Raw genomic sequence first — 25,813 nt, forward strand, 5'->3', positions numbered from 1 at the left:
TTTATCTTTTTTAACTACTATGCATAAAGGTCGTTCTAACTTGACTGATAAGCTTCACATACCTTGTACATTCTGTGTCTGACAACTGCAAGAACATAAGCAATGCACATTTATGCGTATATATTTGGTCTTGTAAAATATTAGCAATATCTTCTTCTTTCACAGTATCTGGGAACAGTTACAGGTAGGTAGCCGTGTTGGTCTGAGTCAAAGCAAAATAAAAAAATTCCTTCAGTAGCACCTTAAAGACCAACTAAGTTTTTATTTTGGTATGAGCTTTCGTGTGCATGCACACTTCGTCAGATACACTGAAACAGAATCCACCAAACCCTTGTGTATATTCAGAGGGTGGAGGGTGGGGGTGATGGGAATGGCTGATGGGAGTGGTAAACCTGTAGGTGGCTGTTAACGACTGCTGATTACTGCAATTGGTCCTGCGGGAAAAAAGCAAGGGCTGAGGCGCTAAAGAAAGCTTGATCATGCATAATGAGATAAGAATCCAATGTCTTTATTCATCCCAGGTGGCTCCATGGTTTTAAGCTTGGTAATGAGTTCCAATTCAGCAACTTCTCTTTCCAGTCTGTTCCTGAAATTTTTCTGTAATAAAACGGCTGCTTTGAGATCTTGTATAGAATGTCCTGGGAGATTGAAGTGTTCTCCTACTGGTTTTTCTGTCTTGTGGTTCTGGGAACAGTGTTATGGATTCCTGAAAATTATATAAGAGAATAGCTTTATTAGAAGTGATTGTTATTATTTTAAAAAATAGTCTATTGCCTTTCCACCATTATTCAAGGTGATTTACAAAAATAATTAAAATAATATAAATAGTCTCCAAAACAAGTATAATCAAATAGCCTAGAGCCCTTGAAGCGGTAAAAGTGAGCTGATGAAGATATGCACAATCTAATTTGCAAATCATTGCAAATCATGAGCCCAATGTTAGCTGTGACTATTTTGAATTCATAGAAATAGAAAACAGTGGATTTTTCAGCAGAATCAGTGCTTAATTTATGGTGTGCTTTCATATTTTGCTTTTGGATAGCAATTTGCATGGTTTTTTTTTATTTTTTCCACCTGATCTTACATGCAATTCTTTGGTTCTTTATTCCACATCTCATTACATTATTGTTTGTTCTGGCAGAAAGTGTCAGCTACTTTTCCCCAAAAGAGAACTATTAGATATCCCTTAAGGGGTTGTATGCGTTTTCATAATTTTCCTTTCAACTGACTCTTCACTGAATTCAACTGTTGTACATCTATCCAAGGAAAGACACTTCTGCTCTGCATTTTGTTCTTTGTTGATTCTAGAACCTGTATCAATAATACTCTTCTTCAGTACTGCTTTAAACACCTCCTAATTTATTGTTGCAAATAACTTGCTATTTTTATTATTAATGAAATGAATAGTTTTTTTCTGCTCAGAACATTTAGTATGACCTCTCTTCAAACAGCAGCATTTTGAGTTCTCATTTTTTAGCCATTTTATTGCCTTTCTTATATCTACATATCATTATTTGCCAACGATGGCCATTCTCTCTTCTTTTTATCCCCCAGAAGCTTCTCAGTAAAAACACAATTAGAATCCACTGGAGTGAGTGCTACATTTGAGCATGAATGATATGTGTGATTCATGAGTATAAGCAGATGGGAAACATTTTGTTTTAAATATGGGTCATTGGGACTGGAATTTTCCCAGTTTCCTACTTTTAGGTTTAAACTAGTGGTTAAGTAAGATTCTCTGAAGAAAATTTCAGGACAGGAAGAACAGAATCAAGAAAGTCCCTTTGTCTAATACTAGGGATAATTTTGCCTAAATACTCTCATCGTTCACAAGTTTCTTGTTTTCATTTACATGTTTTTTTATTTTAAAAAGTCCTTCAATAAATGTCTCAAATAGAAATTCAGATTATTGTATATGTACCACTCTGCCCAATTCTACGATGCCATTAAGTCATTCTGGTAACAAGATTTTTGGTGTGGTAGAATCCCATCACCTATCAGTACATATTAGATAATAATTAAATAGAAAATAGCTTGAAATGCATTTTACAAAAACATAGAATTCGCAGATAAGACATTTGTACACAATGCCTCTTTCTTTGAAGTAACCAGGATCCCTTTTAAATATAACTTTATCCTGATAGGTTCCTATAGAAAACTCTCATCTGGTTTACACAGCACCTTGTCTTCTCTGTTCAGTCTTCTTATCATATTCTCCAACATTGTTTCTGCTTTTCTATGGCTGTTTTGCTTGTTGCTGTTCCATAATTTCTTGTTTTGATTGCTTTATTCAGTTATCTTGGGGGGAAACAAGAATTTTATTTTCATCAAGTCTCTTTTGGCAGAAAGTCTTTACCATTTACTAGATCCCTTTACCATTACTGTATTTGAAAACTACTTACTGTTGCAACCATCGCTGCTGTTCCCTTCAATCAGGTTGTTGCCACGCTCTATGGAACTGGTCCGTGGAATCTGGCCCTTCCTGACAGTGATTAGGAAAATTAAAAAGAATAAGCATGTATGTGAGGTCACATTGCATTTAGTGCTTACGGCTTTTGCTATCACAGCTTAATGGGCATTTACATCTAACTTTCAGACTGACTACTCCACAGTTAGGTAGCATTTAATCAGCCCTTAGTTTGAGGCATGGATTGGACTGTCAAGGCTTAGTCATGCATCCTCTTTTCATTTTTCACATCACACAGTCATCTGAAATATTAAGTTACAAGTCCACATCATTATTTGCTGTGTCATTGCAAGTCTTTCTTTAGTGGAGACAGGACATTTGAAATAAAGTTTATACTAAACATTTTTGCCCTATACATAATATGTTGGGCAGAAGCTGCTTTCATATGTATATTTTAAATTGCTTTGATCTTTTTAAAAGGGAAGGCGTTCCAGAAATTACATAAATAAATGTACATTGCAGAAATGTTTTATCCCATTAAACTATTCTTCTGCACTTTTAATATTTTCTAAAGGTGACAATGGGCAGTTTAAATAATGCATTCAGTTCTCTATTGCTGAAAGAGACTCGGGTCTAATGTGAGATGGGAGTTCCTTTTAAGAACTGCTGTTACAAGGTGCCTCAGCAATGCTTTCTAAAGTCTTAAAAAGTAAAAAACAATAACTATAGGGAAATGTTTTATTAACTTCAAAGACTAATATTGCATGCATTATAAATGGAGAATATTTATATCATGTAAATTCTGTCGGTTAGGACAGAATCAGAACTTTTGCCCAGTGCCTTCTAGTTGTTTTGCACTACAACCTCTACCATCTCCAAGACATCTAGAAGATACTGGGTTGGCAGAGTCTGACATAAGCACTAACATTTTACCTGCAAAGAAAGAAGAATGCACCAGCGACCAGGACACTTAGGATGACAACTGAAGCTAAAACAGCTGCAAACAGTTCACCTCTTGGATGGCTCTTGATGCTCGGTAGTAAAATTTCCTCACAACGATTTCCTGTATAATTTTCAACACACCTGTGAAACAGAGGTTTACATTAACTGAGTATCTTGTGGCACAGATATACTTAATCTACTTCTCAACACTTGCTTGTCTTGACACACAAGCATGGTCAGGAAGCAGCAAAATCTTGGCTGTGCAGGTAGAACCAAAGATTTGTAGAGTTAGAAGGGAACATGAGGGTCATCTAGTCCAGCGTTTCTCAACCGGTGTTCCGTGGCACACTACTGTGCCGCGAGACGCTGGCTGGTATGCCGTGACGAGAAGGGCGATTTGCATTGTCACGTCGCTGACCCGCCGGAAAGGAAGCCGGCCGGGTCATGACGCGAGGCGTGTCTCCCAGCCAACGTGAATAGTCAGGAACGGACTCCAGCACTTCTGCTGCCGTAGACCCGCTTTGCCGCGCATCTTTGAGGATGAAGGCCATGTCTCTTGTGCTCGGGTGCTGATCGCAAGTTTCCCGCTGTGGGAATGCCGGACTAGGCCGGCCACTGACTCTTCCTTTGTGTGACTTAAGGTCACTCAATCCAATGAGCGGTGGTTGGGAGAGGGAGAGAAACGAGAAGCCCCACCCCCTCTGGCGGATTCAACTCTCGACACGCGTGCACAGCGCCTTCTTTTTTTCTTCCCTGGACGTAAATCTCCTCGCTGCCGCTTCCTTTGATGAAAACTAACTGAGGAAAGAGTGTCTTCGCTTCCCTTTCTTTGCATGAGTTTGCCTCAGAAATGCTAGGGATTATTTTGGGGGGCGGGCGGAGAGGAAACCTCCTCACTTCGGTGGAGGGATTCCTACCCGAGCCCTGTCCGAGGCCGATTTGTAAGGAAGAAGTTCTGGCGCGCAGTTCGTTTGTCGCTTGAGCAATAGGAAGTGGCCGGAGCTGCTGCGCATGTGTGGGAGTGGCCCGGGAGAACCGGTGATGGGCTCCCGGCGGAGGCAGGAGTCGCTCCTTCGGTTCCACAGCCTCCTCCTGCGGTGAGTATTTCCCTCTTTACACCTTTTCCATTTGAAGTCTCTCCCCTCTCCCCTCATGACATGCTGCAAGTGTCTTGAGGGCGGGGATGCCTTCGCCACTTACCTTCACAACAACCCTGTAAGGTAGGGCTGCTGCTAAATATAGGGCGGCACAGAGTTGGTGTGCCGCGGGATTTTTTTTCATAGAACAAGTGTGCCGTGGCCCAAAAAAGGTTGAGAAACATTGATCTAGTCCAACCCCCTGCAATGCAGGAATTGGGACTTGAACCTATGACCCTGAGATGAGTCTCTCATTTTAACAAACAGTTCAAATGAGTGTCATTCTCCATTGCTCCCCTTAAGACAATTTACATTTGACAGTCAGTGGGTTATGTCCTGGATCTGAGTAGACTACACACAAAATATCTGTTAAATGAGGATTGGAGTGTGCAGAACACTTTTTCAAGCAAAGAGGAGCCACTCCTTCTGTCCCTGTAGTGACTTCAGAACAGGTTGAGGTGGTTGTTGGTGCTTCTGGCGCCAAGTGAATTGCTCTAGTTGATAATGCTTCACTTTGCTATAAAACTGATTCAGGTCGTTTGCCTTCCTGCCACAGCAGTACTTATTTATCTAATTGCACTGGCATGCTTTCAAACTGCTAGGTTGGCAGGAGCTGGGACGCAGCAATGAGAGCTCACCCTGCCATGTAGATTCGAACCGCCAACCTTCTGATTGGCAAGCTCAAGAGGCTCAGTGGTTTAGACCACAGCGCCACCTGTGTTCCTGAAGCACTCTATTAGTATCCTAGTGCCTCTGTCCTTCCAATAGCAACTTGTGCCCTTGTATTTGTGCCAGACCAAAATGCAGGTAAAGTTAGTGGTACATCTCCCGGCTACTAAACATAACTACAGTAATACCTCGGGTTACGAACACGATCCGTTCCGGATCGCAGTTCGCAACCCGAAAAGTTCGTAACCCGAACGCGACCCGAAGCGCCATTTTGCGCATGTGCAAAGCGCTATTTTCGCTATTTTTGCGATTATCACGCTTTGCGCATGCACAGACTGCGTGCACCATTTCTGCGCACGCACGCGCGGCAAAAACACTTCCGGGTTTGCGCAGTTCGTAACCCGAATTGTTCGCAAACCGAGGTGGTTGTAACCCGAGGTACGACTGTATGTCATGAATAATTAGTACTACTAGTAATATATTTATTTGTACCCCACCTTTTTCCCTGAAGGAAGCTAACAGCATGTGCCACTGGAGGAGTAGAATTATTGTAGATGTGTTTCCTCAAATTACACTTACCGTTAGCCCGCAACCTAAATGCATTTAACTTTTATGCATTCAGCTTTATACACGTGGCAAACAAAAAACAAAAAAAGACAGGGCAGAAAGGGGATAATGTTCTGGGGGAAATAACTTTTGCAATCCCACTTGCCATTGAACCCAATGAATTTTGACTGCACAAGATTTTGGCGTTAGGCTAATATTACCATTAGAAGTAAAAACTCTTTTTTTATTTATATACAATGAACTGAACTGAAATACGACTGGAATTTACTTAACACATGGGTTATTTCTTCCATGTATGGCCTCTATTGAGACACAGGGTTGACCAGAGTAGCTGCTGTATTTTCTGAGCTTGCTACTTACAGACTTGCCTCATTTTCTGCTTACATTCTAGTGTTTGCCAACTCTGCAGTTCATGTTTGTGCTGCTCATTCAGCAGTGGGAGGAAACCTGGTGGAGTTGCTTGCTGATGTATCACTGCTCTTCTGTATTTTTGATATTTCACATGTGCACATTAACAGTAGGAGAGAAGTTGGGGATGGGGTGCTCAGTTGAAGAGCATCTGCAGAAGGTCCCATGTCCAATCATTGGCATCTGCAGGTAAGTCTGGGAATGTCCCCTACCTGAAACCTGAAGAGCCACTACCAATCAGTGTAGACTACTGAGCAGGATGGACCAGTGGTCTGACAGTGTACGCAGCTTCCTATGTTCCTATGTTCAAAAGTGCTTTGAGTGGCACATGTGAAATCTGTCCTAGTCTGCAGCATAAAGTAGTTTCCCTTTTCTTCCAGTTGCACTGCAGGTTTTATAGGTGTTGCACTCATATACTACCCCCCCACTGCTTTCTTTCTGATTAGTAATATTAATCAGAACATATAGTGTTATTTTTAGAACTCTGGTCTAATCAGGAAAATCAAGGGGGTTTCTTTATTAACGTGCCTTGTATATAAATATCAATTGCAGGCAAAAATACCATGTTCCCACTAAAATCTGCTCAAGCCAATGAGCCAAAATCCTTATTACTTATGCAAAGTTTTAGTGCCTCATAATTCCGCAGTCAAAACAAAGCAATGCAAATTATAAATGTGTGTGCCAATAACTTGAACTGCATGTTTATACTGGTAACAGAATTAGACTTTCTCTTTGCAGGATTTGGTAGATATTTGCAAATGGTGCAAGAAGGAATGGTTTGGATTCTTAGATCATGGTCTGCAGTTTCTTGAAGATGGACTTCTGGCAAGTGATGGGCTGCACCTCACAAGGGTTTGGAGGAATGTTTTTTGCCATGAAACTCAAAAACCTCATCAAGAGGGCTTTAAACTGACATGTGGGGGAGGGAGACAGTGGTCCTGAAGGTAGGAGTCTACCAAGTGCTGAAGATGATCACCCAATGTCAAGGACCAAATGGAGCAACCAGCACACACTTAGTGGTGGGAGGAAAAAATCCTTAAATAAGAGACATGGGGGAATGCTCATTATTCACTCTTTAGGACCTTTCCAGAGAACTTTCTACCTTGATAAACAGTCAACTGCCACAGAGGAGCTAGAAGTCTTCCCTAAGCAAGCACTTTTGTTGCTGGGATATCACATTTTCCTTGTGCCCAAAACACAATACGGACTAAATCAGCAATATGATGGAAAAGTGGAGGTTTTCTGTCCTCTGGAATACCCCGAATATCATCAAATAAGGCAACCAGGCTATACTACAGATTAGATGCAGATCTGGCCCAATCACATGAAATGTGGAGCAGTGTGGGATCGGGTGCCAAATCAAAGTGCAAAGCAGTTGGTTGTGGGGAGGCTGGACCCTCCTGCCACGCCACCAAAGTCTCCTACCATTTCCTCCCCATCTGGACTCCGATGCCAGAAGTGGGATTTCTGGGGACAAACACAGATGAGGGAAATGAGGGAGTGGAAAGCTAAAAATTCTACTTGCACATTTCCTTTGCATTTAAATTACACCCCTCCCCCCAATTGCCAGTCCGCGCACAATCACAATCTATTCAAAAGAAAGGGGTAATTCTGCTGTGTACACAGTCCACAGTTATAGGTCCATTGTGAATTCTTACCTTACACTTTATAGCACATAGAAACCAGCCAAGATGATTCAAATGTCATTTCAATCAGATAAATATTAACAATATTTTTATGGACCTTGGGGTCCCAAGCCAACTCTCTTCTTCAAGTTTTCTAGTGATTGACTCTGCTACTGGCTATGGAAACCAATCACCTTAACATCCAGTCCTTTCTGCACAGAGCTACAATTTTGCCAATCATTTGAGAAGGAATCAAGGCAGAGGATTAGCAACGTGGATAAGTTGGGGTGAGATCTAGGGATAGATCCTTTACATGCCAGAATTTATCTAAGCAAGCATTTGGTCCTACCGTTATACCACTGAGCAGTGGAATACATATTATTCCATTACTACTATTCCTAGCTCTACTGATTACCAAGTGATAGCACAGTGTAAACAAAACCTTTCTTATTTATAATTAGCTTTCTTGCCCGACTGATAAGGAGCATGCTTTGAATAAGAACATGCTGGAACAGAATATTCACAGAGCGATCCCATCCATTAGTTACATACTTAAAGGTAAAGGGACCCCTGACCATTAGGTCCAGTCGTGACCGACTCTGAGGTTGCAGTGCTCATCTCACGTTATTGGCCGAGGGAGCCGGCGTACAGCTTCCAGGTCATGTGGCCAGCATGACAAAGCCGCTTCTGGCAAACCAGAGAAGTGCACGGAAACACCGTTTACCTTCCCGCTGTAGCAGTACCTATTTATATTCTTGCACTATGACGTGCTTTCGAACTGCTAGGTTGGCAGGAGCTGGGACCGAGCAACGGAAGGTCACCCCGTCGCAGGGATTTGAACCGCCAACCTTCTGATCAGCAAGCCCTAGGCACAGTGGTTTAACCCACAGCATCACCCGCGCCCCCAGTTACATACTTGGCAGGATAGAATTGCTACTAAATAAGTCGATAAGAAGTTGTAACAACTAGCCTCTTCTGGTGCAATGGGAAAAAATGAGTTGCTAGTCCTGACTTTCCCCATAGTTATTATGCTTGCTGAAGTGGTACAAGTGAAAATTCCATGTTGCTACTTCATTTAACACTAAAGCCGGGTAGATGAGGAAGATCCCAGCAGTTCAATATCCTGACTCCCGGCCCCAGTGATTGCTAACACAATGAAATGCAGCCCATTTCTTTAAGGGTGGAGGAAGGGGAATGGATAAACAAGGTTTTTTTAATACTCTATAGCAGAAAAGGGGCAGGTAACATCATAGTCCACACAGCAGGAGGTGTAGGTTATCCAGCCAGCAAGTGGCCTCTTTGTTCAGTTACTGGTTTCTGAACATAGAGATGCATGAAACACACATATTGGTATATGTGATTGTTGTTAGCTGATTTGACTAGAGCAATAAAATGCAATATAAAGACTAGTAACTAACAAACTAAATAAACAAAGCAAAACCAGATGTCATAACACCTGACAGTTGTCTGTCCAACTTTAAAAGAAATAGAAATATCAAAGGAAGGGCATTTCACAACTTCTCTAGCCAAGATGTGCCATTGCTGTGCCACTTTTAAAGTAGGTGGTTAATGTTTACATGTTCTGTTGAACCCTTTGCTTCTTGTCTTGTCCTGTGAACTGAGGAAATAACAATTCTGTTCCCTTTGTCAGTATAAAGTGCTCTGTCTCATCCCATATATGCTTACCACAGGCAGTTACTGTGTACCAATAACCATTTCTATAGAGGGCAATTATGATTACAGTCTTGGTTTATATGTACCACTTAGCATCAGGTACTGGCATTACAACTCTGCAAGGAAGAATATAACAGATGTGTTACTAAATGGAAGTGTGCTTATAAACTAAAGCTCCTCCTGCTGCTGCTCCTTGACACACCAGATTGGGGCTAAAGAGGAAATAAGCATGGCAGAGATGGCAACGGCAAAGGCAATGAGGTGGCAAAGTTACTAGCACCAGAGGAAAGAGGAGTAAACCCTCAGGCAGCCTGGGCAGCCTTGTGTGTGACTAGGTGGTTAGTGTGTGTATTAGGAGAGCACTATCTGTCTCAAGCCCTACAAAAGTCTGCAGAAGCCCCTTTGTATAGTACCTAAAAACAATGCAGCTTAAATGTTTCCAATGTGATTTTGTGATTTACCTTGAGTGGGATATTCCCTGAAGGGTGGCACACAAATGATTATATAATCAATAAATAAGAAACATGCTCTAGATAAGCTTATGAAATAATGTGTTTCCTACAATGCTAATAGGAGATGACTCTTATGTAGCAACGAAAATAAAAACATTTACCTGCAAAAGGGACTGGAAATGGCAGGTATCGTGTAACAAATCCCACCATTCAGACAAAAAGATCCATAACCGCTGCCACAAAGTTCTTCATGATCTAAAATGAAAAGAAATATAAGGTAGGTTAATTTTAGCCTGCTCTTCTTGCATGAAACAAATGTGATGATGTGGGGAAATATAATGACTTACTGAAGTGTTTTTAACACCTTGCTTGCCTTCATATTGTAGGAAAAAGTGGTTCTATTATTATTACTTTTAATCATGACAATTAAAAGAAGGATTAACCTTACTCTCACAGCCTGCAAATGCATAGGCATCATCACCACCTCCTGTTATGCAAACACAGCTTTGGGGATGTTTTTGCATGTACAGGTGGACACAAGAGCCAAGCACAAAACCCTAAAAAAGAGGAGTGGAAAAGGCAGCGTTGTCATTTGCTTGCTTTAGGGTCTGTGCAAAAGGGCTTCAGCAAATGAAAGCAGAGACTTATTGAATCCTCTCCTTCTGCCAAAGGACCGAGAACAGGAACCCTGATGCAGAGCTAGCTCTTCAGGACTTTGTCTGTGGGAAACAGGTAATGCAGGAGTCAGGACCAGTTTCAGTCCAACATCTGCACAGATCTGAGGGTTCTGCTAGCGCATTAAAGTAGTCCTTTTGCAACTGCGTTCAGTAGGATTTTAATTGCATAAAACTCAGCACTAGATGACAGCCTTCAGATTTTACTTGATAGGCTCTGCTTGCATTATTATTAGTAATATTAGTATGGCCACTGGTCCCATCACCTCCTGGCAAATAGAAGGGGAAGAAATGGAGGCAGTGAGAGATTTTACTTTCTTGGGCTCCTTGATCACTGCAGATGGTGACAGCAGTCACGAAATTAAAAGACGCCTGCTTCTTGGGAGAAAAGCAATGACAAACCTAGACAGCATCTTAAAAAGCAGAGACATCACCTTGCCGACAAAGGTCCGTATAGTTAAAGCTATGGTTTTCCCAGTAGTGATGTATGGAAGTGAGAGTTGGACCATAAAGAAGGCTGATCGCTGAAGAATTGATGCTTTTGAATTATGGTGCTGGAGGAGACTCTTGAGAGTCCCATGGACTGCAAGAAGATCAAACCTATCCATTCTTAAGGAAATCAGCCCTGAGTGCTCCCTGGAAGGACAGATCGTGAAGCTGAGGCTCCAATACTTTGGCCACCTCATGAGAAGAGAAGAATCCTTGGAAAAGACCCTGATGTTGGGAAAGATTGAGGGCACTAGGAGAAGGGGACGACAGAGGACAAGATGGTTGGACAGTGTTCTCGAGGCTACGAACATGAGTTTGACCACACTGCGGGAGGCAGTGCGAGACAGGAGTGCCTGGCGTGCTGTGGTCCATGGGGTCACGAAGAGTCGGACACGACTAAACGACTAAACAACAAGTATTATTAGTATTATTCCCGGAGGTCTCAGGGTGGTTCACAGAATAAAATCAAGATATAAAACCACAAAATACCTAATAAAAAAAAACCCAATAGCCCCCTCAAAAAAAACCACATTTTAAAAGGGCATAGGATATAAATCACATCAACCAAAGGCCTGGTTAAAAAGGAACGTTTTTGCCTGGCACCTAAAGGTGTATAATGAAGGCGCCAGGTGAACTTCCCTGGGGAGAGCATTCCATAGATGGGGAGCCACTGCAGGGAAGGTCCGTTCTCGTGTTGCCACCCTCCAAAGCTCTCGAGGAGGCACGTGAAGGAGGGCCTCAGAAGATGATCTCAGGGTCTGGGTAGGTTCATATGGAAAGAGGCGGTGCTTGAGGTATTGTGGACCTGAGCCACTCAGGGCCAGCTCTAGGGGTAGGCTGGGTGGCGCAGGGCGCCAGGGCGCTGGCCCGGCAGGGGGGCGTCGTGCGGCGGAGCCGTGCAGAATCCGTGCTGCACCCTGTGCCCGCCCACCATCCGCGACAAGAAACAGGTTGGAGCGGGGGTGCCGGAGCGATCTCCGCACCATGGCGCCAGGGCGCCCGACATAGTTGAGACGGCCCTGAAACCACTACTTTGAATTGGGCCCGGAAACTAATTGGCAGCCAGTGCAGTAGGGCAGGATCGGTGCAATATGCTCAAACTGTCTTGCTCCAGTAAACAACCTGGCCCCTGAATTCTGCACCAGCTGAAGTTTACGAACCTTCTTCAGAGGCAACCCTATGTATAACGCATTGCAGTAATCTAAGCTTGAGGTTACCAGAGCATAGACAGCAGTAGTTAGGCTATCCCTGTCCAGATAGGGGCATAGCTGGGCCACCAGCTGAAGCTGATGGAAGGCACTCTGGGCCACTGAGGCCACCTGAGCTTTGAGCGACAGCAGAGGAACCAGGAGGACCCCCAGACTACGAACCTGCTCCTTCAGAGGAAGCATAACCCCATCAAGAGCAGGCGACTTCTCACCCATCTGCTCTAGGGAACCACCCACTAACATTGCCTCAATCTTATCTGGATTGAGCTTCAGTCTGTTGGCTCTCATCCAGCCCATTACTAAGGCAAGACTTCCAGCACTTCCACTGCCTCACCTGCAGATGTAAAGGAGAAATAGAGCTGAGTGTCATTAGCATCCTGCTGACAACATACTCTGAACCTCCGGATAACCCTACCCAGCGGTTTCATATAGATGCTAGACAACATGGGAGATAGGATTGAGCCCTGCAAAACCCCACATTGAAGGTTCCACAGGGCTGAAAAGCATTCCCCAAGTATTAAAAGACAAATCAATCTTGAAATCTTCCTTACACCTTCAGATTGAAGAGTCTACTTGTTTCCACTAAGCACAAGATTAACCACAGTTTTTCTGAGTTCAGACAAAAACAAGAGGCAAAGCTTCTGATTTCCTCCTCAAAGTTGCACCAGAGGAGGTGGGAAGCACATTAGCCTAGGGGAAGGCTAGGCTTGTTCTCAGCCAGTAAAGTAACTGGCCAAATTCACAAATAGAACTTCTCCAGTGAGTAAGGATTGAAAATCTAGTTCTCCCAGTCCCAATCAAACAGTGTAATGATTCCACTACTGCACTGTTTCTCCAATAGCTACGTCAGAGCTGCTGATATGCACATAAAAATTTCTACCCCACCCTTCTGGTGGAAAAGAACATAAACATTGTGTGCAAAAGCACACAAATGTTTGCAACATTTAAAATTGCTATTTCATAAAAACAATAATATAAAACAGCTAAGCAAGGATAGAGGAAAGCAGCAGCGACTTGTCAGGTGGGGCAGAGGGAGAGGCATCCTCACAGTGGTGGTAGTACCACTGTCTTCAAAAGGATGTGATGTTAACTCTGACACACAGGTGTGTGCAAACCCACCAACCCAGAGCTCTCTCAATTACTTTGCCACCAACTTGACTTGCCCAGTGGTCCCTGCCTTCACTGCTGCTCCTGAGCCATAGATGGAGGAACAGCAACAAACAAAACAGTTGGAGGTAACAACAACAAAAATATGCCACTTACAAGAAAAGTATTCCACACGCTTTCTTCAACTACGGTAAGAACTCCAAGTGAGAGTGCTAACACACTTCATAGCTCAAGGTATTCCATAGTCGATGTGCAGCCACTAGGAAGGCTTCCACAAAAACACCTTAAGGGTACACAATCTTTAAATAAAAATATCTTACTTATTGAAAACTCAGGGACAGGAGGGGGACAGATGGCAGAATATCCTGGTTAAAAGTGAATTCAAAGAACAACATAGAAAATGCTAAAAACTCCAGCCGTCCACCAATTTAGTTCTGCCTCTGACATCTTTCCCTGATAAGGATCTCTTACAGCATTTCTGAATCTTCCTTAAGCTTTGCCAAATCATCAAGAGAGGCAGGCAGCCAACACCTTTCTTCATTTCCTGCATTTTGAGTTGCATGAACTGTGCTGTAAGGAGGCAATATAAGAAAGCTTGAATGCAATTTTCTTTCAAGATCAATTTAGTATTATTTTGATCCGTCATCATGGGGCCCCTAAAAGGCCCATGGGCTGGTGCCTACTCTGCTTATTTGGTAATCTGGCACTGGCCAGCTGGTAACCTGAAAACTGATATTATTTTGCTGAGTTTCACCTAGTATCAGAGTTTAAAGTAGAAGAGAGGTAATGCTAAAGATCTTCTAGGAGAACAAAGGAAATAAAGAGCTGGTACTTTTACTCTTCTTCTTTGGCGATCATATGCAGCCGAGTAAGATTGTCTTCCATAAACACAGTGTTAACAATGAGTCCATAAGTGACTGTGGAGGACAATTATGGATCCACACATCCTTCCACAGTGGGGACATTGGTTTCCGGGTGGGAGTTGATCACGGTGAGGGTTTGCCAAACAAGCCTTCCTCTTAGCACGTTTTCCCCTTTCATCTTGAGTTCGAGTGTCTTCAAAGTCCATGACACCTTTGGTAAAGGCTGTTCTCCAACTGGGGCACTCGCAGGCAGTGTTACTGAATTCTCAGTGTTTATGCTACATTTTTTTAGATTTGCATTACACTTTCCATTTTTAAGTTTGGAATAGCATAGTTGCTTTGGAAGACGATACATCTGAATAACATGACCAGTCCAATGAAGTTGATGTTGAAGAATCATTGGTTTGACACTGGTGATCTTTGGTCTGGTGATTCCATCAATGGTGTCTCCAAGAAAAAATTCATATCACTTGGGAAGGCAAGCAAACTAATGCCAGTGTACTGGAAGAGGCAAAGATCACCAGCTGCTTTTGCTAACACTCCTGTCCAGATCCACTATCATCATCTGAAAGAAAGTGGCTGGTGGGGTGGGACAGCAAGAGTGGGGAACAGGTGTAAAGAACCCATAAGCATCTCTTCATGGCCTTGAATTTCTCTCAAGAGATCAGCTTGCAGGGAATATCATTCCACAAATAAAATATATTATTTGCCTTTAAGGCCTCCCCCCAATCAAATAATTTTTGAAATAAATAAATTATACCCACCTCTCTACATGAATGCAATGGGTGGGACAAGTTAGCAGCTCCTCCTGCTATGCATTATATCAATTTTTATCTGAAGGAATATTTTAGCAAGAGCTATTTTTAAAAAGATTTTTAAAAATATTGCTGCATGTTAAGACCAAGCATTTCCATTAAGACAGAATCCGCTTATGGCACAATACACTTGAGAACTAGGTGCTGCCTTGCACTTTAGGTGTCATAGTCACTGTTATTTCTAGCAGCACCTGAAAATGGGGCAGCAAATATGGAAACATGGTGTCACAGTAAGACCACTTTTTAAATGGTTGGAAAGTTGTACCAATTTTTCCATTCTCAAACACTAAAAAATAATCTAGCTTAAGTTGATATTCCCCATATATAAATGTGGGTCTCTAAAGGCCTCTCTGCATAATCTGTCAAAGTGGAGAAATATCCTGCAGCACAGCCAATAATAGAAATGTTACTTCCTGACACAGCCCAGGTAGGAAGCCAGGAGGGCAGAGAGGAGCTCGGGGATGTTGTTTTTACAGAACCATAACCAGATTTGCTTGTTCATCCAGTACTGTTCTTTGTTGACAAAATTAACTCATCCAACCTGAGTTTCTCTATTTTTATTCAGATTCTGTAAAGTTTGTTTAGAGAAGTCTGATTTCGAGGCAGGTCTACAGTCTGTATTATGACATGTCTACAATGTGACTAGAATACAAATGTTGTGTTACTCTATGCTACATTTAGAGGGCTGTAATCACTACAAGTAACTTCATAGTTTACAAAACACTCTAAAAGCTCATAAGAAAAGCTACAGTAAATATAATCAGTCTCTGTACACATTTGTAGGCTCTTCTGAATTTTGTAACTTATGCTGTGAATGCTGAACTCCATGCAGCTACTGTGAAGGAAGTGGAACGCCAACTTGGCTGGGGGAAATTTTCATACAGGCTTAGTGACAGGAGTGCATTGTGTTATGAAAGGGCTTGAAGCCAGGGGAACTTTGGGAGTTAGTCACTTGCTGAATGCAGTGTGGCCATGGAAGTAAAAGGCCCACCTTCCTGGCTAATTCTGACTAGGTACAGTATATTAAAGACTGTGTGCTGTGGGAAGGCATGGGATCTAAAAGGTTGCACAGAAGCAAAAGGGGAAGTGGAAATCACAAGGCCTAAGGCTAAAGAATACATGCTGTTAGAGGAAGGTGCCAAAATATTCTCAGGGCCGTCTTAAGCATACCCAGCGCCCTGGTACGAAGATCCCTTCGGCACCCCCCCCATTTCCCAGAGTTGGACCCCCCCCAGTCCTTCCAGCTTGGCGACGGCGGCGGGAGCTGTGTGGGGCTCGGCGGGGATGTCTTTGTGGCCTTGCGCCGCTGGCTAAGCTGCTGGGCGAGGCGCTAGCGGCGCCCGACAGCTCGGCGGTGCCCGTGGCCTCGCTGCCGGTGCGGGGCGTCTTGCTCATGGGGCTCTACTGCGGCACCGGCCGCAGCGCAGCCGGAGCCGCTGCCGCCATCGCGGCAGGAGCCGGAGCTGAGACCAGGCAGCAGCAGCGGCAAGTGGCAGGCGCCGGAAGGTGGGTGCTGCAGAGCGAGGCGCTAGCGGCGCCCAATGGCTCGCCGGTGCCCGTGGCCTCGCTGCCGGCGCAGGGCGTCTCGTTCGTGGGGCTCTACTGCGGCACCGGCAGCAGCGCAGCCGGAGCCGCTGCCGCGACAGGAGCCAAAGCCGGAACTGGGCTGGGCACGCAGCTGGCCGCCTTTTACGCGCGCTTCCAGCCAGCCCGAGGCGGAGCCGGAGCGGTGCCGGACCAGGCAGCAGCAGCGGCAAGCGACAAGCGCCGGAAGGTGGGCACTGCAGAGCGGAAAAGGGAGGCCGCCGCGCAGCTCCCCCACTTCCTGGGGCGCCCCTCTGTGCCCCTCTGCGCCCTCTCAGCCCCCAGGCGCCCTGGTGCATGGCGCCACTAGGATCAATGGGCGAGCCGGCCCTGAATATTCAGATTCAGAATAATTAGACAGGTATTTGCCTATATGACTCCAATATATTGCAATCAAGTTATAATGTAGAAATGATTTGAATATTAATTACATGGAGAACAACAAATGAATTTATTATATAGTAATTGTTTGTACATTGTGCCACAAACAAACAGGATGAAATTGTATTCAAGATATCAGTCAGCTGTGTGGCTGGAGGAGCATTCATTATTTGCATCCTAGCTCAAAGGTTTAGGGCACTTTGCAATTAGAAATGTTTGTGACCTGTGGTTCAGTACAACTTGCCTACTGGATTCCTTCTTACTAGTGCATGTAGGGGTGTGGGTGGATGTGCATGCTTTCTGGAGATTGGAGAAACAAGACGAGGAACTAAAAAAATAAACTAGTCGGGAAATCTGGGGGGTGGGGTGGGAATCTTATATCAGAAGTGCTAGAACTCAGTTCCTACTGCCTCCTCCCTTCCCAACATCATTGGAATGGCCATATTTATTATTCATTTATTGAATTTATATACAGCCCTATACCTGGAGGTCTCAGGGCGGTTCACAAAACAAAATCAATATATATATAATCAAAATAAAAACAACAACCCAATAACACCCCTAAAAAAGAACCACAAAATTGTAAAAGGGCATAATATATGGGAAGCCACCTTGCACTGCCAGACCAGAGCCTTCAAGCAGTATGATTGTGTATGATTCTGTATGATTGTGTATGATTCTGTATGATTGTGGCTCTCTGTGTCTTTCCCATCCCTGAGCTCCTTTTAAATGGGAAATGCTGAGACTTTCTGCAGGCTAATCATATGTGCGCCAAGCTACTCCACTGGAGGACAGAGAACTCAATATGCTATATGCTGTGCCTGTTCCCTTGCTCAGGTCTAGAAAGAGCTGATGGGAAGGTAATTGCAATGAACTACCTAGTTCATTTCCCCCAAGCTATACACTGAAACTAGTGGGAAAAAATCACCTCTCTTAGTAGCCATCCTATTTCTGCAGTACACTGATTTCATGGCCAAATCATAAGTTGATGGTGAAGAGAAGGGCTGTTATGTGCTTGCAACTAATTGTACCGATTGCCAATGGCTACCAGCCAGGATGGCTCTGCTCTGCCTCCACAGTCAGAGGCAGCAATGCTTCTGGATGCCAGTTGCAGGAAACCACAGGAGGGGATTTTGTGCTCAGGTCCTGCTTGCAGGTGTCTGGTTTGCCACTGTGGGAATAGGATGCTGAACTAGATGGGCCATTGGGCTGATGATCCAGCATGTTTTTATGATGTTACAGAGAGTGGAAACTGATGACATTGCAAACAACTCATCATTTAGTAAACTTCAGGGAAACCTTTAACAAAATGTTCTTGGGCATTAAAGAACATATTACATTCAAGTACATACTGAGGGTGGGCATATATCAAATCAAATAAATATTAGACACTAAAATATTATTTAAATGGTGGAACATTTCTGTGGGAGCAGGTAGAATTGCATTTCTCCATAAGATTTCTCGCTTAGAAAGGTAAGTTAATATATAGATCATATCCACTGTGATCCCTATCACTGTGCATAGGGACAATGTGTTGCCCACAAGCAAAGCAAATATGGAGCTTCTTTAATTATGCTAATCCTTTTATGCATAGATAATTCCACATTTTCACACTAATATATTATGCTGTTCAATCTGCACATCAACATCAGCTGAATATTTGTGCCCACTAATCTGGCAATGTAAACAGAAGCCTAAAATTTGTATGCACCTGGCAAATGAGGGACATACCACTGCATGCACATATTTTAATACATCAGGCACTTCAGTCCAAAATAGTAAATGTCTGAAAATAGTCTGCAAAATCCACAATCTTGTCAACACACATTACCCTATGAATGTTTTGCCCAAGAAAAAAGTTAATTTGCCAGAGGAAGTACAGAATGACCTTATTTTCTCCAACTTTCTCTGTTCCTTTGTATAACAGTGTGTATCTCACCTCTTGCCATGACTAAGTGGCGTTCTTATTTTCTAAACTTCATCCACCCATCTGAAATATGGGGATAACACTAATCCATATGACAGGGCTAAATGTAAGGAGGATTACAAAATACTGGTTGCAATCAAACAATCCAAATCAGGTTAAAAAGTAATAAAATATACCCTTTCCACAAGGGCAAGAGAGAGAACATGCGAGCCCAAGTATATAAAGCCAGTATGTGAAGTGGTTTGACGAGTCACAAAAACAAACCATTGAGCAGTCAGAAATATAACAGTTGTGAATATCGGTACATCCAAAAACTTTAAGGAAGTTACCTGTTCGCATATTATTCTGACCGCTTGTAGTTCTTGATCACCGCCTATTCTTTGAATGCCCTGAAGACAAAAACACCTTGTTTTATTCCAAATGTTTTCTGTCTGATGAAACAGCTAGGATTATTTTCATCAAAACTAAATAAATACTCAGTTGGCAGTCAGCAGATATCTGTTACCCTTTATGTAAACACAATTAATTTTAAATCTAACAGCAAACATTGCTGCATTCAATAGCTCAGTGGTCCTGATTTTTTGTTAACTGCTTCCTTTGTTCCTGCAGTTACCGTACTTTTCCATGTATAAGACTAGGTTTTTTTACTTTAAAAGAAGGTTAAATATCTGGGGGTGCCTTATACACAGATAGTGCATATGCACATTTTCTAAATTTGAGGTCCCCGAAATTATGGGGGTGTCTTATACATGGAAAAGTACAGTAATTTATTTGGGCAACTCTCCTTTATTTTTTGTTAACTTCACCTCCACGCCCCTGCAAATTGCAGCACCAGTTTGTCTAGCATAGACAAACAGCACTATAAAATCTTTAGATATTATTGTAACCTTAATTAAATCCAGTTTGGAGGTTATGTCCATTGTACTACATCCTAATGAGTTTAAATGTGTTATTACTGATCTATAGCCTATTAATTGCTGTTTATTATCATGAATATGCATTGTGATATAAACAGAATGAGGACATTATACTGAAGTATGGTTTAGTATTAGATCGGAAAGTGCCATCCTTAACCTATGGATTGCCGTGTATCTAAGACTAAATCCAGGCTCCCTTTTCATTCGACCTTTGATTTAGCAATGTAGTGGCAACCAGAATGAGAGGAGAGGAGAGGAAAGTAATTTATGGAGCTGTTACCAAAGAGAACAGAGCTTTTATTCGGCTCATCTGCAGCTAGACCCTGGTCTGTCAAATGCATAGATGGGTACTGTCCCTGTGTGGCTTGCAGATGATGTTCCCAAACCCCTTCCTCTCCAAGAACTCAACAGAGATATAGTTCTACCTCTTAGTATAAATCAAGAGTGAGGTTGGTAAGGAAAATGTTTTGTCGGAATCTTTGTCATCAGTGGCAGCTTTATTTATGAATTATGATGCCAGCTCTTCAGTCCATTACACCAGTGCATTTGATCGACATTATTAAAGTGTAAACTTAAATGGCCTGTTGAGCTGACCTCCAATCAAGGTGAAGAAACGGGAAGGGAGGGAATCCCACTAAGGGCAAAATTTGTTATCATAGAATCATAGTTAAAAGGGGCCACATGGATCGTTCTAATCCAACCCCATTTCATCCAGTGTGGGGCTCATTAGAATACTTTAATATAAGTTCTGAGTAGGGGTGCAACCCAATAATCAAAATGTTAATTCATTAATCATGTAAGTCTCAGACAGTTAATTTATAGATTACATTTGTGTAAATTTCATATTAGTAAAAACAATATCTCCAAAGCCAAAAGCATATTTCCTTTAAGTTTATGCACACATGTATGTTGGCCAGGGATTTGTGGCAAAAACCCAGGGTCCACTCAGCTGAATGAGCACCAGGAGGGCCCCCAGATGCAGCGCATTTAACAAGAGCAGGCACAGGACTATAAATTCCAGAGTGTAAGTTATACCCAGCTACACCATTGTTTGGTGCAGCAAGCATCATCTTAGAAGAGCATTATTTTTGTGTGTGAAGACAGTACTTGTATCTACAGTATGTATTAGTAATTTGTGTTAAAAATAATAAACAATATCTAGTGGAGGGTTAATTGTGAAGTCTTTTAGTCAACTAAATATTTTTAATTGATTAATCTGATTAATCAATGAAGCATTGCAGCCAAGGTGTTTGGTTTGCCAGGTTCGTTGCTTGCTAAAGAAACATTTACATAATTTATTTACATTGGCCAGTATTGATTTCACATTCATTTGGGAACAAACTATTTTTAAATGTTTATTATTTATTTATTATATTTTTATACTAGTAGTGTGGCTGGATTAATTCAACCCCTTTTAATTATTTCCTTTTCCATTGAAATATGCAGGGAATACTCATCACTTATCCAGGAGAACAGAAAATATTCCTTCCTAGTCCAAGGATTATTAATGAGCACATTTGATATAGATGTGAGGACAAACAGTGAAGGAGAAAATCTTACTTCCTTTTCCAAGAATCTTAGTGAGTATCTTCCACCCAAACACATCTTCTGCTACTTTTGTGCAATTTGTGCAATTTGACCCTTGCAACATACCGTACAATTTCTAGTGGTGTTTATATCAGTTCCCAGTTATTTTTAGTACATACTTCAGGTCAGCTGCTGGTTAAATCAGCCTAAACAATGGCCCTCAGTCAACTGATCATGGAGTTTCCCCTACCCCTAGAAGACCTTCACAGACACACCTGCAATAGTAATAATCAAGGTCTCACATGTAAAGGTAAAGGGACCCCTGACCATTAGGTCCAGTCGTGACCGACTCTGGGGTTGTGGCGCTCATCTCGCGTTATTGGCCGAGGGAGCCGGGATACAGCTTCCGGGTCATGTGGTCAGCATGACTAAGCCGCTTCTGGCAAACCAGAGCAGTGCACGGAAATGCCGTTTACCTTCCCGCTATATCTACTTGCACTTTGACGTGCTTTCGAACTGCTAGGTTGGCAGGAGCAGGGACCGAGCAATGGGAGCTCACCCTGTTGTGGGGATTCGAACCGCCGACCTTCTGATAAGCAAGCCCTAGGCTCTGTGGTTTAACCCACAGCACCACCCGTGTCACATGTACCTCCTACTAATTACCCAGGCAATGTGTGAACCATAGGAAATGGTGCTTTGTGTAATCTGGCTGCATTCCCATTGTGTTTACAAGGAAAGGAGCAACACAAAGTACTGTACTGCATAATGTAATGTACAGATTACTATATCCCAAGAGAAAGCTGAATGATGTACTGGTGACAATGCTTTAGGAGTTATATTTTTGTTGCTGTGAATTCACCATTCCCATACTATGGGTGCACAGGGCTATTAACCAGCAGACTCTCCAAAGGAGATCAAAAATTGAAATGGATACCCACTGTGCTTCAAGTAAATATACAGAAGATCCTGTTTTACTCAGGGTTGGAGGAAAGAAAGGATTAAACAACCCCTTATCCAGAGCAAACAATATTGAAACATGTTTAAGAGAAATAACCATCTGTTTCAAGTTGCAACCTTGCAAGAGAGAGTGAGAGAGATTCAGAGATTTCTTGCTGAAATAACCATCCCTGTCCTAAACTAAACATAAAAAAATTCCTTCAGTAGCACCTTAAAGACCAACTAAGTTTTTATTTTGGTATGAGCTTTCGTGTTCATGCACACTTCTTCAGATACGAAGAAGTGTGCATGCACACGAAAGCTCATACCAAAATAAAAACTTAGTTGGTCTTTAAGGTGCTACTGAAGGAATTTTTTTATTTTACTTCGATCCAGACCAACACGGCTACCTACCTGTAACCTAAACTAAACATGTTTAATTTGGGGAAAATAAAATTAATTGCACTTACTAATTTCCATAGTTACTAACAATGGTTATTTTCAAATTTACATTTAATACTTGTGCAATAACATCTACAAAAAAGGTAAAATTGTGCTATATTGCTTTTGTTGCAGGTAATCTAAATCCTGATACTAAATCAACCAGTAGAGCATAGAACTTTTGTGGATGAAAGAGGTTGCACTTGGAATATTACATATTCACCTATGTCACTTGAAATGCTTTTTTACATTTGCCCTGGAGAATGCAGGATCACCCAACATTTGTCAAGAGGAAATGACTGAATAAATGTTCATTCTAAATGGCATACAGTTTCATAAAAAGGTTAAAGAGATCTATACTTACGGTATAAATAAAATCAATGATGATTCTTGAAAGAATAATCAATTTCTTTATGTATCCTGATTCTGCAACAGAAACATTAAATGACAGCTCCCTGAATTACACTGGTTAAGTCACAGTTCTTCTCTGTGGCTCATTGCTACACCTGTATGTTCTATCAACTTTGTATATAAGGAAATAAAACTGAAAACAGTAAGAGGCATCAGTAAAAAAAAAAAAGCAGACCCGAGTGCTTACCTGAGTGTTAAAATTCCAAACTGCGTGCACAAAATGATGCACTTAAGTTAAAGAAAATGCAGTGTATTCAGCAGCAAGGTCTGGCATTATGTACTTGATGCTCAAAGCTGACAATTTATATGACTGCATAGTGCAACGTGGGTGAGGTTGAGGCACAGACAAAGGTGTACACAGAGGCCAAGTATGGGCCAGGAGAACCGCCCCTTTGTTCTCACAGGATTGCATTCATGTCACTGTAACAGGGCTTTGATCGTAAAGCAAAAATGCACTGTCAGTGACATTTGACTGAACTTCAAAGCAGCTTCCAAATAGCAACATAAACAGAAGAAGCTAACTCTCTGGTTACAAATGTAAATTTAATACATGCTTACTTTGTTTAAGACTTATTCTTAACAGATAGTTCCAAGCTACTTTAAAATGCCAGTGGCTAGCCTTGCAACTCTTAGAGGCAGTTCCATGACCTACATTTCAAATCAACTACTGCATCCAGGTTGATTAGATCTATGCACCTGAACCTGTACTTCAAACTAATTCCCGAAAGTGCTTTGATTAGATCCATATAATCACCTTTGGGGCAACCTGTTGCCTGTGAATTACTTATGTGACAGTGATGCTATCTTTACTATCACTTTGTCACATTTTTCAGAGAATGCATATCCAAATTCTGAGGCATGCGTATATGTATGTTTGTGGGAAGTTGGATAATAATGTTTTTTACATATATTTACTTAGGGCACAATCCATAATCATTACAAACTATTGGAGTTTTTGCCTTTTAACTCAATGGGCCATAAACTGCAGCATTTAAATGCATACTGGCATATAATTTAATTTTTTTTAGAAATGCAGAATTTTTGAGAGTACCATTTCCAGCTTTCTCAGGGGTTAATAAAGGGAGGTAATGTCGGGGGTGGGGGGGTGGAGAGAAGATGAGCCATGGGAAGGTTAGGAAACTGTGCTGAATGCAGACATACAATTTATTCTATGTTGGTAATGCTTCTCAATCCCAGTTATGTGCTCTGGTTTTACCAAAAACATTTACCAATGTAAATGTGCATTTACCAAATGTGCACACATAGCTCAGTGGTAGAGCACGCCCATTGCATGCAGAGGTTCAGAAGTGCAATTTCCACTATGCAGGTTGGGGATTTACCCCTAAACCAGCAGAGGACACACTGCCCCAAATGTGATACCAATTCCATTTTGCACAGAGTATTCAGAATTTTCTGTTTTCTTCAGTTGGGGTGGTTATGTTATTTTAATGGTGCAGTCCCAAACCTCTGAAATATTAGTATTGATTTCAGTGGGACAAAATAAATACAGTGGTACCTCAACTTACGAACAACTCGACAATCAAATTTTCCGACTTACGAATGGGGGTAATGGCCGCACGCTTACGAATGTCTCAACATCCGGGGAAAAACCATGGCGGTTTTAGATAGGGATTTTTCGACTTACGAATTTTTTGTGCACTACATCCGGAACTCATGTCGATGGTGATTTCAACTTTGTTCGGCTAGAAGAAAAACACAAAGAAATTTCATATTTGCATTCTGCTTCTAAGCTTAATTTTTATGGCAAATGTACCTACCCTTATTGTGCAAATAAATTCCTAGAAACGATATCATTTCTAAGAGTTTGCTTACATAATAAGGGAGGATTGTTCTCGTGTTTCTGGTTGTCATGAGCACTGAATATATTGACTTTATTATCACCCCCCCCCAAATAATCCTGAAAATTGCAATTTGCTAAGGGTGTTGGATTTGTAGCTGTGTAACCAAAATTCCCAAGACCTTTTTTTTGGGGGGGGGGGTGCTTTAAATATATGCTCTGTATGCAGCCTGTGTGTTCAGTTAGAGCAGACAACTTGGCCCTCCAGATGTTTTGGGACTACAATTCCCATCACCCCAACCACTGGTCCTGTTAGCTAGGGATGATAGAAATTGTAGTCCCAAAACATCTGGAGGGCCAAGTTTGGCCATGCCTAAGTTAGACCAACCCAGAGTATTCTGAGGTAACAAACTACCCTGCTCTTTATTAGGTAGCAGAACTTACTTATAAACATTTCTAGTTCTGAAAAAGCACTAGTTGTGCCATGGAGTCAGGTTCTGTAAACTCCCATGTTCTTCCAAAAAGCATTCAGACACACACACACTAGGGTTGCCACATGTGTGGGAAATCCTGGACATAATATCTTTTCAGGGGCCAACATCAAGGGGAATTTTACATTTTAAATGAAATGCCTGGGGTTCAGGGGATTTATTTATTCATGGCTGCCTGGCTGGCTGGGGCTCTGGTAAGTGAAGGTTTAAATACGACCTGACACTCCATTGGGATAAAATACTATAAATCCTAGAGAGTCACTGTTTTTAATGATCTTGCAAATACTGGTAGGTACAAATTATATTTCCTGTCTGGCTAAGATTTATTCTCAAATACTATGTTGAATCAGATTTCTTAAAGCAA

At 42.1% G+C, this 25,813-nt stretch overlaps 1 protein-coding gene across 1 annotated transcript; it reads right to left on the bottom strand.

Annotated features, from left to right (window-relative positions):
- Window positions 1–429: 429 nt before the first annotated feature.
- NRG4 (neuregulin 4) lies at window positions 430–19,317 on the bottom strand. The gene is made up of 6 exons (XM_060279100.1): window positions 19,258–19,317; window positions 10,042–10,135; window positions 3,341–3,490; window positions 2,403–2,482; window positions 2,182–2,298; window positions 430–706 (listed from the first exon to the last, which is right to left on the bottom strand). Exons 1-5 carry the CDS (start codon window positions 19,265–19,267, stop codon window positions 2,291–2,293), a joined length of 342 nt encoding a protein of 113 aa, XP_060135083.1. The 5' UTR covers window positions 19,268–19,317; the 3' UTR covers window positions 430–706; window positions 2,182–2,290.
- Between the last annotated feature and the right edge of the window lie 6,496 nt (window positions 19,318–25,813).

The sequence above is a fragment of the Zootoca vivipara genome, chromosome 9, assembly GCF_963506605.1.
Source record: "Zootoca vivipara chromosome 9, rZooViv1.1, whole genome shotgun sequence".
Lineage (NCBI taxonomy): Eukaryota > Metazoa > Chordata > Lepidosauria > Squamata > Lacertidae > Zootoca > Zootoca vivipara.